Below are 14,108 nucleotides of genomic sequence, written 5' to 3' on the forward strand. Positions count from 1 at the left end.
AGTCAGAGACGCCGTTTGAGAGTGCGGCCCCTAGTGGCCACTGTTGGGAAGTGCGGCTGCGGCTTGGGCCTTCACCTCCAGCTTGGCTGGGAGAGGCCTGGGAGCTCAGAGCCCACTGGGCGCCTTCCACACCCCCTCAGACCCTGCCCGGGAGAAGGGGACCACAGACAGTGGTCAGATCACATGCAGAGGACAGCGTTCAGTGCTGGGGAAGCCAGTCTTCTGGATAACCTGAAACTATGTTGCAGAATAAAATCTTAAAAGGGTGCAGCCCTTTAGGAGATTTTAAACTTCTTTGGGTCATAGCAACTTTTTATCAGATGGAACCTTACAAGGAAGCCCAAATATGACACAGATGCACGTGGACCTGCTCTGCTGGAGGTGGGAGAGGGCGCACTGAAGCTTTTTGCCTCTGGAGGGATTCCCCTCCTTCACCTGCTCCTCCCCCCTCAAGTCTGGGGGCTCAGAAGAACACAGTTGAACACCATTACCCCTGTTACGTGTCCCACCAAACTGAGGGACAAGGCTCCGAGAGGGGCGGGCCCTTCTCAGGAGACAGGGAGTCAGCTGTAAAGCTAGGAACAAGAACTTGGGTTTGATGAGGCCTATCCAGTGTTGTAGGCTGTGGGGTCAGGTGTTTGAAGGGCTGCTGCACGGAAGAGAGAGGGTCTTACTCCTTGCAGCTCACAGGGTAGAGCTAAGAACAGCTCTGGGGGAGGAGCAGGCTGGAGTGCGCACATCAGGGAAGATTTCCACTTGAGAAAAGCAGCTTTCTGAAGGGTCAGAGCTGTGAGAACATGCAATGACTATCTTGGCCGGCAGGGGGCCCTGGAGCCACGTGATGGCTTCCTGGCTCCCCTTCCAGGACTCCCAAGCAGCCAGGCCCCCTCCCTCCGTTAGAACCTGAGCCTCCGCACCCAGAGGCTCTAGGTCAGGGCCAGGCTCTGGAGTGAGGATGCTGGACACTGATGGCGTGGAGGGTGCAGGGTAAAGACAGAAGAGCAAGGGAGGGAAACTTCCTTGACATTTTTCTCCTTCTACATCGAGGACAGCAATGCCAACCTCTGGGACACGCAGGGAGAAAAGGCAAGGCAAAGAACCCTAGGTCTTCCTGCTTTGGGATGTCTGGGTGATATCCGAGGGCTGGCCAGATAGTACTGCAGGGAGCTGTATCTGACACCCAATGTCGCTCAAGCTGGGGCCTCTTAGCTCAAAGGCTGAGTGTGAAACTGGCAAAGGCTGAGTGTACTATGCATTGTGCTTATTTCTGGAGAGGTATTCCATAACTTTTATCAGAATCTCAAAGGCGTCCCTGATCCCAAAAAGGTCAAGAACCCTTGTCTTAGACTGTCAATGGTCACCAATCCCTTATTCTCCACCCCAATATACACGTTTCTCCTCCAAACCCATGAGCTTGCTCTTCCAGGGGGCACACGCTAGTTACCAAGTCTTTGAAAGCCGAACTGCCCAAAGCCGTGGCCCTTGACGGAGCCTTGGTAGATGAAGGTGCCTCCAGAAGACTCTGAGGAGACCTGGGATGGTGGGGAGCAGAGAGAGGAAGGAGATGGGAGTCCTGCCAGCCAGGCCAGACCCGCTGGTTTCGCCCTCCCGCCCGCTGCCCTGACCGGCAGACAGTGGCTCCGCCCACACCCAGGCAGGGAGGCAGGGGCGGCACGGACTGCTTGTAGGAAGCAGGGAGTTTTATTTTCCACTGGTCAACTCCTTTACTCTGTGCTTCAGTTTCTCATTTGTAAAACCAGAATGATAACAGTATCTAAGTCTTAGGGTGGTTGTGAAGATTAAATGAATTAATATATATAGATGAAGCACAACACTGAACAGGCCCTAGAGAAGAATTAGCTATTATAACTGCGATGAAACACTGCCTTTTAGAGCTCCGTGGAACAAACCGAATCACGATTAAAACGTACCTAGTGGATTGAACATACTTTAGAGAGTTCATCCCCGTTCTGTTGGCTGTAATTCTTTTGGGGGGGTGATAATTGGGCACATAACTCCTTCTTGCTCCTCTGCCACTTGCCTCCATGATGCTTGTGTACCAGGCACAGACACTCAGCCATGCTGGCCCGGCCGTGCTCTGAGGATGCTCGCTTCCCAGGGTGTGCTCTGGCTGACCTCCTCACCTGTCCCCTCAACCACAGGCTGGCCTGACAGCTGGCTGTCACCTTCAGCTTGCTTGGATTCATTTGTACACTGCTGGCCCCCAATTCCTTGCTTTTGGCTCTAACATTAGAACCTACCCCATCTTCCTCAGAGGTGCCAACTCTCTGGACTCACAGCCTCCTGGCCCTTTTTATCTTTTCCTTTGCCCACTTCCCTAGCAGGTGAGGCCTCCCTTGCTCCCAGTTCTGGCCCTACAGAAATCCTCCTCCCAAGTGTCCATGTGGATCCAGAGAGTTCCCACCCTCTCCTCCCTTTCTCTTCCCCGCCAGTGATCTGGGAGTCGGGATGGGCCAAGGGTGCGGGGAGTTCAAGGACTGAGTGAGACCTGCCGAACTTACATGCCCGTCTAGAGCCCAGTGATCATCTCTGAACTTATTCACAAAGATCTCCACGGGCCCCGTAATCTGGTAAACCTGGAGCAGGAGATGGAAGTCTTCTTTCTTGTAAATTCCTGGGAAAAGAGAGTTCAGAGGGGACTCCTGAAAGATCTGGGAAAATTTCACAACCCAAATTTATGGGTAGGCGGGCATGAACCTCTGAGGGGGGCTTCACAGGCAGATGTCGATATACACCACTTCACACGTAACTAATGGTAGGTAGGTAAGTATAGTGCTGCTGGTGAGTTTGTGTGGGCTGCACGATAGGCGCAGGCGCGTGAATAAACAATGGATTACTGGCCTGTGACTGTGCCGCTGTTTGCACACACACATGTGAGAATAAAGTGAACATGGGTTGGTGTATGTGAATGTGTCACTCAGTCTGTGGGTGTGCTTGCAATTCAGTGAGTGCAGGAATGCCTGCGTGATGTCACCGGGAGTATGTGGACATGTTTAGGACTCTCTTAGAGCAAAAGAGTGAATAGGAATGTTCACTTGAGTTCGTGTGTGCCTGCATGAATGAATGGTCGTGTCTGTGGGAGGGGTGGTGTATTAATGTGTGCATTCCTTCACTCATGCATTGGTTTATCTATCCATCGATTCAATAAACACTTTTATTCCTAAGATATTCTTTCCTAGAAGGATTGAAAATTGGGGAAATTTTGGAAAACGCAGAGATGCGTAAGAAAAAAAATCACTCTTGGTCTTACGACTAAGAAATACCCACTGTTAACATTTTGGTATAATACTTCTAAATCTCTTTCTTACAAATTTTTCTTTTAAAAACTGCAGTCATTTTTAAAATGCATGATGGTGGATGTATTTACTCCAAAATTGACATAATATTTTATCCAGCAGGTATACTGTAGTTAATATAGAAATTTCTTTATTTTTTAGATATTTGCATTTATGTAATATGAATAGCCCTGTAATGTGAACATCCTTTATTTATGTGTATTTGAATCCATCCATAATTATTTCTTATGATAAAAATTCTTAATTAATGAGTCCAATCATTTTCAAGGATCTTGACACAAACTGCCAAACTCTTTTCTAGAACTGTACAATTTTCTATTTTGATTAGCACTGTAGCAGTGTCTTCATTGGACCCTGACCACCACTCAAGTTTATCACTTAAAAAAATCTTAGTGGAGCCCTGACTGGTGTGGCTTGGTGAGTTGGGCTTCATCATGCAAAGCAACAGGTCACCAGTTCGATTCCTGGTCAGGGCGTAACAGCAGAGTTGTGGGCCAGCTCTCCAGCTGGCGGTGTGCGAGAGTCAGTTGATGTTTCTCTTGCACATCCATATTTCTCTCTCTCTCGTTTTCACCCTCCTTTCCCCTCTCTCTAAAAATAAGTAAGTAAAATCTTTTAAAAAATATCAGTGAGAAAAGTAGAAGGTGAAATTTTGTGTTTACTTTGATTTTCTTGATTACTGATGAAACAAATTTTTCTCTTGTTTATTGACTGTACTTTGGCTTCTGGGGCTCCCAGCCCCCATTTCTGATTCAGTTTTAGGGATATAAGTCTCTTTTCTGTTTCTCAGAGTCCTGTGTATGTTCAAGTTACTGATGTTTGTCATCTAGCCATTTCCCTTTAGTTCCTGGTGTTTTTATCATGTAAACAAAGATGCATAGACACTTCCTCTTCCCCCTGCCCACCTGGGAGGTCTGAAGCTCCCTTGACAGGACAGTGTAATGACAGTAGACTCATCCTTGCAAAGGGCGTGTACCCGTCCACCCTTAGCAACCCCTGGATTGCACAGAGGTGGCCTGCTCCTCACCAGCCAAGTGCAACTCCACGCCGCTGTGGTCAACCATGGTGGCGTTGACCTTGCTGTGGGCAACCTGGAAGCCAGTCACTTTGAGCATGGCTGGCTGCTTCTTCCCCTGGTACTCATAGGCCCCTTTCCATAGGGAGTTCTTGGCAAAAACATCCCCAGGCACTAGAGGAATTGAGAAATAGACATGAGAGGGACTTTAATGTGTGCTGGTAGAACTGAGGTCGCCTGATGACTGATCCCGGTTCAGGCGTGAGATCCTTTTTCCACCCCCATTAACATGGGGGTGGGTGGCGCAGTGCTCTGGCCCTCTTGTGATCCTCTTGGCTCTCAGGGTGAATGAATGGAGGGAAAGAGGGAGGAGATGGATAGAAAACAGGAGAAAACATAGAAGAAAGGGAGAGAGAGAGGGGAACTATAAAAAGGAGAGAGAAAGAGAAGGAACAAAAGAGGAAAAGGGAGGAGGCTGAAAAGATGAAAAAAGGAAAAAAGAGAAGAGAGAAAACCAATATGTCACTATTGTGTGGCAGATAGAACATGGGCTAATGAAGTCAGATCTGGATTCTCATCTGGGCTGTAACTTACCAGTTGTTTGGTCAAGTGCAAGAGTCTCAACTTCCTTACCTGTAGGCCACACCTGTCGCCTACAGGTAAATGGGGGCCTGTAAATGGGGGCCATCCCACCTGACTCATCAGAGTTATTGTAGGGGTTACATGATCTAATGTTGCAAACCGTATATCCCATGATGTCAGGCACATAAAAGCACCTAAGGAGCGATAGCTACTAAAATTGTTATTTATCCTTGTAATAGTTCTCTAAGGCAAGTGTTGTCATCCCTATTTACTGACAGGTAAACTGAAGCTCAAGAAGGGAAGCTCATTTGCCCAAGGGCATAGTTGATCAATGACTAAAATGGAAATCAAAGTGAGTTTATGATACCAAATCTAGTTTTCGTCTCTGTATAATACACATACTAATAAAACTACAGGGATCAAGAAAGGATGTGATAGTATATAACACTTTTGCATTGGTCAGGCAGACCTGTAGTTCTGTGTCCAGCTCTGGTCATCGCACTTTGAAAGAATCAACACCTGTCTTAGAAATGGGACCGTTTCCAGGAAGCTCCCTGGGCAGCGCTGGGTCTGTGTGTGTGACCACAGAGCGGCTGGGGCTGTGCCCAGAGGGGTTGTGGGAGTCAGCGGCTCCAGAGTTTGAAGCTCTGGGCATGCTTTTGGGAAAACTTAGATCCTTCTTCTGGATGAGATTTTTGTGTCCTGCCTACTCACTTCTTCCCAAAGTCTGCCTGGGGTTGGGAGGCAGGGCGGGGAGAGTCTGTCTGACTCCATAGACAGTTTTCATGCCCTTCCATTGGGTACTCAGAAACTCACGTGCATGTTCTGGGTAACTAGGTGAAGGGACCAACATGTTTCTTGAGCCAAAGACCTGGTCCGTACAAACCTGAGGCTTGGGTGAGTGGCGGCTCCCGGGCAGTGTTGATGGGTCTTCCACTGGGCCGGACCTCTGCTGGGGAAAGAGAATGGAAGGAAACAGGATCAGTCTCTGGTCTGCATTCTGTTGGAAAAACAGCGTCAACCTCTCTGACGTTAGGTCAATGGGTTCTTTGAGATCTTGCTTTGGACTTATCCTCTTAGACCAGGGGGCAGGCTGCTTTGATGGTCTGGTGATGTTATGGGTCCCTCTCAGAATGATAAAATATAGTTACAAAGGAACTCCACCATATCAATTATAGTCATATTAACAAGGAATTAGGATATAATTATATACGATTCTTTATCACTGTATTAAAAACAGGATCTAGCAGTGGGCCCAGTAATTACCATAATCTTGAACTAGTCAGAAACATAAACAGTATTTCATGATGTCGGTCACAACAGTAATATAGTATGAAAATGGGCAATTTCTACCTGTGACAATGTCCCAAGTATTGCTAACACTACTATGGGTTTTTGTCTACATTCAGAGTTAAAGGCATGCTACACTTCAGTAAGAGTTAAAGGAAAATAAGATGTCTGTTTTTCTACCCTGTTACGCAGGTCCTCTGAATGCCCCTAACTGAGGGCTGGAGAGCCCTGTCCTGGATTCTGCTTTTCTCCCAGACACCTAGCATGAAGAAGGACCTTCCACTGATTAAAAGTAAGTTTCTCGGGCCCTGAGAGGGTTCCCGTGGAGCATGTCCTCCCTGGGAGTGGACACTAAGACTGAGCAGCCCTCCCCAGCAAAGGCAAGGGCGTGGGCTCTGGGCTGAGCCAGCCACCCCAGGCTCAGGTTCCAGCTGTGCTGCTCAGTGACTGTGCCGCCAGGACTAGTCAATTCACCACACAGAGCCTTCGTCTCCTTCTGCTAGAACGTACCTCACAGTTCTATGCTGGATACATGAGGTTATGTCCAGGACAGTCATGGTCAACAAATGTTAATGACTTTCCTTCCTTTGCAGAGAAACAACAGAAAATGCTGCCTTGTCACCAAGTAAGGACAGACTGCCCCTATTGTCTCCTTTGGGAGGCCACAGAGTTTTAGCACAACCCTTCCAATTCTGGAGGTCGATTTATGTTCGGGCATCCAGAAGGCTGCAGAGAAATTTTCCACAATGACTCAATGAAGGTGCACTTCTGAACAAAATACCTTTACTGTCTTAGGTTATATAAGATGAAGGGAACAAAGAGGGAGAAAGCATTTTATGTACCAGGTGCTGTTCTAGGCTCTTTATTCATGTTATTTCATTTACTCTGCCTCTGGAAACTATGAGGTAGATATTACTGTCTCCATTTTATAGAAGAAAAATCTATGAGAGGTGAAGGCACTTGCCAAAGATCATACAGTAGGGGGTTGAGTTGAGATTTAACTGTGTCTATAGCATTTTGTATTTTTAAATATAAGTACCTATAATAGCACCAAAAAGAATAAAATACTTAAAAATAAATGCAAACAAGGTAGTTTAAGACTTTTACACCAAAACCTATAAACCCTTGTTTATATGCATTAAAGTTCTAAATAAAAGGAAAGACATCCCATGCTCATGGATTGGAAGACTTAGCGTTACTCAGAGGGCAACAATTCCAAAATTGATCCATGGATTCAACACAATCCTTATCAAAATGCCAACTGTTTGTTTTGCAGAAATTGATGGTCTAATCTTAAAATTCATATAGAAACAAAAGGGACCCACAATAGCCAAAACAGAAACAAAAGGGACCCAGAATAGCCAAAACAATTTTGAAAAAGAAGAATAAGGAAAACTTATACTTTCTAGCTTTAAAAATTCTTACAAAGCTCTAGTAATAAAGGTTGTGTGGCATAAAGACAGTCACATAAATCAGATGGGATAGAATTGAGGACCCAGATATTAAACAATCTTAGGGTGCCAAGGCAATTCAATGAGGAAAGATTTGTCTTTTCAACAGATGATACTAGGACAACCAAATAGCTACATGCAAAAGGATGAATTTGGACGCCAAACTAACACAATAAAAAGAAGTCAAAATGAATCAAAGACCTAAATCTAAGAGTTAAAACTACAAAACTCTTAGAAGGAAACATGGGCATAAATCCTTGTGACCTTGGATTAGGCAATGGTTTCTCAGATACAATAGCGAAAGCAAAGAGAGCAAAGAAAATATATGTAAATCGGAAGTCGTCAAGATTAAAAACTTTTGTGCTTAAAAGGGTACCAACTAGAAAGTGAAAAGATCAAAATTCATAACACTGTATACATTATGTGTAGTTTATGCACATCAATTATACCTAAGTGAGGCTGTGAAAACATCAGAAAATAATTTAACACAGGATTAAAATGGAGTTTAAAATGTGACAGTCTAATTTCATTGTAGGTCATGCGTAAAATAAAGAAGAATGTACCATAAATAAAAAAAAAGAAAGTAAAAAGACAACTCACAAACTGGGAGAAAATACTTGCAAATCATGTATCTGATAAGGGTCATATAGTCTAGATATATAAAGAACTCTTGAAGAGACTCCAGACCAAAATGACAACATAGGAGGCCCCTGAATTTCCCTCCTCCTGTGGACACAGTGAATGAACAGCTACATGTGGGTAAGTTCCCTCTGAGAGAAACGAGCTGAGTGACTCCTATGCATTGGATGCCTGAGAAAATACCCACAAACAAATGGGTGGGAAAGACTGAGACATACTCTTGCTATACACCCCACTCCTGGCACAGCGCCACATAATCAGGAGGGAACTCTCAGGCCTAACAACAGTTAAAATGGTAAATTTTATATTTTATATTTTACCACATGAAAAGCTTAAATAAATATACTCTAAAAACGAAACCTTGGCCCTGGTTGGCGTGGCTCAGTGGATTGAGCGCTGGCCTGTGAACCAAAGGGTCACCGGTTCAATTCCCAGTCAGGGCACATGCCTGGGTTGCAGGTCAGGTCCCCAGTACAGGGCGAGTGAGAGGCAACCACACAATGATGTTTCTCTGCCTCACTTTCCCTCTCTCCCTTCCCCTCTGTCTAAATATAAATAAATTAAATCTTTAAAAAAAATTAAAAAAACAAAAAACCCCCTGAAACCTTGTATTATTACTATATGTGGAAAAGTCATTACTTTCCATGAATAAAAGACATTTACAATTCATATGATGAAAATACAAGATGGTTATTAAATTCTAGCTCTGATAAAGGTTCTGAACCTGAGGTTTCTCTCTGAGAGGCAGAACAACAAAGTACTTAAGAGCTGAGATTCTGAACTCAGACCATCTGGGTTTGAATCTCAGCTCTTCCCTTTGCCAGCTGGTGACCTCAGCCATGTTACTTAGCCTCTCTGTGCTTCAGTTTCTTTATATATTAAATGGGGATATGAACAGAACCTGCCTCAGAGGATGACTGTGAGGAATAAATGAGATAGCACCACAAGGTACTTAGATGAATGCCTGGCACATAGCGAGTTCATCACTTACAACAAAGAGTTCCATGCCATTCCAGTACCAAATTTACCATTTTTCCTTGCTGGACCGTTAAGGCTGGACCCAGACCACTTTCTCCAGGAAGCCCTCCCTGACCCGACCCTCCCCCTCTTGGCTGAATTAGTGCCCTTCCACCGCATCCCTGCCGCATTCAGCCCATCTCTGTGTTCCTGAAGGTACTGTTATGTCAGATAATGTGTTTGTCTTCTGGGGCTAAATGGGAGCTCCTTTAGGACAGGGTTTCTGTCTTTGACCTCCAAATTCTCCATGCCCAGCCCAGGTATGTACAGGGATAATGATCAATAAATAGAGAACGAATAAATTCAGAAAAGGGGGAGGGAAGTTTGTGAACTCTTGGTAACTCTGAGGGATCTGTGGGTGGGTGCTATTTTATCAGGGTTATAATATGCTTCGCGCATTATTCTGGTTTGGTGAAACAAAGAGGTTTTCTCTGATGACTCAGTATAATCCTGGGAGAATGTTTAAGCTCAGGTAGAAGACAGCAAAACAAAACTTGGGACGGCTTCACTACATGCCACTTTAATAGACTATCCTGGTTTTACCTTTTAGAGACTCAACACCTCAGAAAATCAGAGGCAGGATTCAGCTCCTGGAAGTTGTATTCCTTCCTTCTCCTTTGCCCCCCACCCCCGACTCGGGCTTGGCTGTCACCTCTGGCCTCCCCCCCGCCCCGAGAGGTTCACCGGCGGGCACACTCACCCAGGCAGATGGGCGGTTTGCCTGTCCAGCTGCCATCTGTTTTGCAGGTGCGGTGCTCGGAGCCTCCCTTGAGGGAGAAGCCCTCTTGGCAGGAGTAGATGAGCGTGTAGCCCATGGAGGGCAAGTCCAGGGCCCCGACGTTGGCATGGGTTGGCGTCTCTGGCTGCTTGCAATGGTGGGCTGGACGAGAAGAAAGACATTGTTGGGCCTGAAGAGAGCAGGGTCTTCAGGAGGCCTTTCGACCATTCCCCTGTTCCCAGGAACATCCCCTTCTTTTCTCCTGCTGGCTCCTCTCACGTCCGCATCCCCTCCCCACGTCTCCTCCAATATCCCAGCCCCGATGTCTATACAAGATGGAGATCACGTGATTACTGGCCTGTCAGCCGGGGGAACCAAAGCCTGCAGCCCTCATCCTGAGGGAAGGGGAGTAATCATGGTCAAAACCTGACATCTTTCATCTTGAGGGCTGGCTTTGGTAATTGTTCATTTTCGCTGCCCCTAGAAAGTTCTTTCTTTTTATTTTGCTCAGGCAAAGGAACTGCCTTCAAACATCAGACAGGCTTTTGTGTGAAAATGTTCTCTGTGAGTCCCCAAGGACTGATGATGACAAAGACCAATCTGTACAGGTCCCAGTGAGAAGTGTGACCTCCCTGTCACTCAAAGCATTCTGGCGTGTCCTGGCTGCCCAGCTAGGGGGACAACATGTTGCCGAGGGGAGCGCTGTCGGGGCGCCCGTGCGTCTGCACTCACGGACACAGTCGGGCAGCGTTCCGCTCCAGGTCAGGTTGGGGAGGCAGGTCCTGGTGGTGGAGCCCTGAAGCAGGTAGCCTTTTTGACAGCGGAAGAGCACGGTGCTTCCGACCTACGGCGAGGACGCAAGGTCCCACGGTCACCTTCCACCCAGCAAAGCTTCATACTTGTCACTTGATTACTACTTTCCCATGACCCAACTCCTACCCCCACCGTCGCCTTGGCCTGCAACACCCCCTCCCTCTCCTCCGGGTAATAGTCCTGCCGTGACCACGCCCCTATTTTCCAGCTTCCTGTTCAGAGTGTCCCATCCAGGCCTGTCCAAATCTCCTCCTTCTCCTGAAGCTCATTCTGAACTGTGTCCACGGAGCCTACATCCTACTGGGACAAGCCCACTGGGCAGGAGCTTGTCCCCCTGCGACACTGCTCCCTCCCACTGCCCTGACTGAGGCTTGTGTCTGTGGGTGGGTATGCGCACCCTGAGGACACGAGGTCCCTCTCTCTCATTTCTGTGTTTCTGCAAACGCCCCGCCCCAACTACATAGGTTTGCTGGGAACTGTTTGCGAAACTACATGTGGATCTTTTGCAACAGCTTCTCAGACTGCGGTGCCCTCCCTGCCGTTTCTGAAGGGTTCTCCCGTGCTGCTCGAACGGGCCGAGAACTTTTCTCCAGCTTCCAAGGTCTTGTCCCCCACTAGTTCTGTTCCAAGGAAGGCACCCAGGCCCTCCGAGGCTGACAGTGGCAGGAAGTGGCAGGAGACAGGAAGGGCCCATCTCGGCAGACCTCGTTACCTGGTAGCCCTGGGAATTGTTCTGTATCCCGAACTGCGGCATGCCGGGGTCGGCGCACATGGTCAGGGTTGGGTCTGGAACGCGAAACAAAGAAAACAGGCCACTTAGTCACTGAAGCTTTCACTGCCCCTGCTCACTGTGAGAAATGGGTGTAGAAAAGAAAATGGAGCCATATCCTAATTTCCCTGCCCCTTGATATTTCCACCCGAGTCATACCCCTCCCTGACTATACTATTCTCAGTGGCATATTAACTCTGGTGATTCCATATCCTGCTCGAAGAAGTTCAGAGGAGGACTTGTCACCTTTTGCAGATGAGACCTCTGGGGAGGAAAGTCATTGCTAGGACACTTGCCCCAGATCATCTCTTACCTATGCAGCTGGGCTGGGTGCCACTCCATGTCCCATCTGACTGGCAGAACCTCCGTGGAGAGCCCACAAGCACCAGAGGGGGCTGGCAGGAGAAGGAGACAGATGACCGGTAGGAGAAGCCACGGTCCTCTCTCCTGCCACGGGACGGGACACCAGGGTCTCCGCAGAACACAGCTGGGAAGACGAAGGGAGAAAGGCAGGTCCAATTGCTTTCCAGAACCCAGTCTGCGGTTCCACGGTCCCCACCCCTCCCCCAGGCTTTGTGCTTGGTGCTGCTGTCCTCTGGGTTCCACCTGAACTCTGGAAACAGGGGCAGCCCAGGGTAAATGATAGCACCTGCCTCACTGCTATTGCTGTGTTTCTGTATTTTCCACATTCAAAATGCTTATCAATAATTACCCAAGTAATAGAGGAATATTACAGAAGTACAGAACACTGAGAAAAACATGAACTATCAGCCACTACCCCAAACTGTTTATTTTTCTTCTCCCATTTTCATGCTCATTCCCTTCTGGTCTTTGTTCAGTTGTGGGTAAATTTGTGCGTGGCTGCAAACCCAATGTCCAAATGTTGGTAACTTACCTTTGTTCACTTACATTCCGTGAACATTTCCTAAGTTTATGACAGCCTTATCATTTATTGGCTACATAATTTTGCAATGAGAGGTTGTACCATAATTACTGTTTATTATAACCTTTATACTAGGCACTTATTATAAAGCCACATATGGCCTTTCTTTTACTTGTGTTATTTTTGTAGGGGAAATTCTCTAGGACTGGATTTATTTGTCCAGGCTTGAGTGTGCGCATGGCTCCTGATTGTGCTGATGACTGTCTTTCCAAAGGGTGTGCATTAATTTACCCTGCGGTGAGCTGTGTGAGGAGTGTGCTCATTTCATTCAGATCTTCAGAGGATCATTAAAAATTGACCACAGAAGGCAAAGTTCCCCATTCTTTATGCTGTGATGTGAGTATATGTATGTAGATAGAGTCATGGGGTTCAAAATAATTTGCAAATAAAACGGAAGCTTGGGCCCTGGAAGCGCGGGGGCCCTGGACCTGACCAATCAGAAGTTACTCAAAGGCCGAGCTGATCGGAAGTCACTGTATCTAGAAAAAGGCAACTCAAAAGGTAAGAAATACTAACGGATGACAAAGAGCGAGCAACTCAATCTCGCTAATAAGCAATGTGGTGCCAATTAAAATAATGAGGTATCTTTTTTAAACTCCTCTGTCTGGTAAATATTTAAAAAAATTTTGGGGAAAATCCATTGTTAATGAGGATATAAGTCAAGAGATATTCTCATAAACTGCTGGAGGGAGTGCAAATTGGGACACTCTTTCTAGAAGAGAGTTTGGCAACATGTATCCAGACATATAGAGTGCATGTCTGTTGACCCAGCATGCTCATTCCTAGGACTTTATCACAAAAGTAAAGAAATGCTATTTTCAGGGCTATTTCGTACTGAACTGCTTCTAGCATGATTAAATTAGAGAAACCCAGATTCATCACCAGTAGAAGTTTAGACAGACTGTAGCATCTACAACAAGGAAATTCTTTAAACCTTTAAAAATGATGTGTAGATGGGTATGTATTGATAGGGAAAGGTATTGTTGGCCCATCGAATACAAGTCATGACTAATATATACAACATGATTCGATACTGTTTATAGGAAATTGTGTTCCTATTGCTGTAAATGCAAAAAATGCAGAGTGATCAACGTGGAGGCACAACTGTGGCTGCCTTTGGGAACTGGGAATTCAGGAGATTGTTACGTTCTTTGTATTTTCAGCTCTCATACACATTTTTTCAATGGTAACTGTAACTCATTGCTAAAAAGCCATATAAGAAGAAAAGCAAGGTCCACCCTGAGACTTGCTACATTCCTCATGTTGCCCTTAAGATACGGGAAGGTCCGAGGGGTTAATTACACACCAGGTACTACCTTTCCAGAGTCCACTTTGACCTGCTGGCCCTCGTCTCTGCTGAAATTTCCCAAGTGGAAGCAAATGGTCAGTGGTACCCAAACAGTGTTAATTGTATGTTGATAGGTTTTATGCAGCATTAGACAAATGTCAAATAGGAAGAAAAAAAACAGGTCCTACCCTTTGTCCAAAGCACAAGCCCCCAGAAAGGCTTCCAGAGCCAATTCATAGGCTACGATAAGAATGAGCAACTTGGAC

The 14,108-nt window shown here is 46.4% G+C and overlaps 1 protein-coding gene across 1 annotated transcript in view; it reads right to left on the bottom strand.

Moving 5' to 3' along the window:
- CSMD2 (CUB and Sushi multiple domains 2) overlaps positions 1 to 14,108 on the bottom strand; it is a 547,845-nt gene that overhangs the window by 520 nt on the left and 533,217 nt on the right. Inside the window, exons 61-68 of the mRNA XM_054571941.1 lie at positions 11,925 to 12,098; positions 11,555 to 11,628; positions 10,762 to 10,873; positions 10,012 to 10,191; positions 5,801 to 5,863; positions 4,345 to 4,506; positions 2,523 to 2,635; positions 1,445 to 1,532 (exon numbers count right to left, since the gene is read on the bottom strand). Of these exons, the coding sequence (XP_054427916.1) occupies positions 1,445 to 1,532; positions 2,523 to 2,635; positions 4,345 to 4,506; positions 5,801 to 5,863; positions 10,012 to 10,191; positions 10,762 to 10,873; positions 11,555 to 11,628; positions 11,925 to 12,098 (966 nt within the window). The remainder of the gene's footprint in view (positions 1 to 1,444; positions 1,533 to 2,522; positions 2,636 to 4,344; positions 4,507 to 5,800; positions 5,864 to 10,011; positions 10,192 to 10,761; positions 10,874 to 11,554; positions 11,629 to 11,924; positions 12,099 to 14,108) is intronic.

This window comes from Pteronotus mesoamericanus, unplaced genomic scaffold, assembly GCF_021234165.1.
Source record: "Pteronotus mesoamericanus isolate MK-2021 breed Mesoamerican mustached bat unplaced genomic scaffold, CSHL_Meso_final contig_221, whole genome shotgun sequence".
NCBI classification, from domain to species: domain Eukaryota; kingdom Metazoa; phylum Chordata; class Mammalia; order Chiroptera; family Mormoopidae; genus Pteronotus; species Pteronotus mesoamericanus.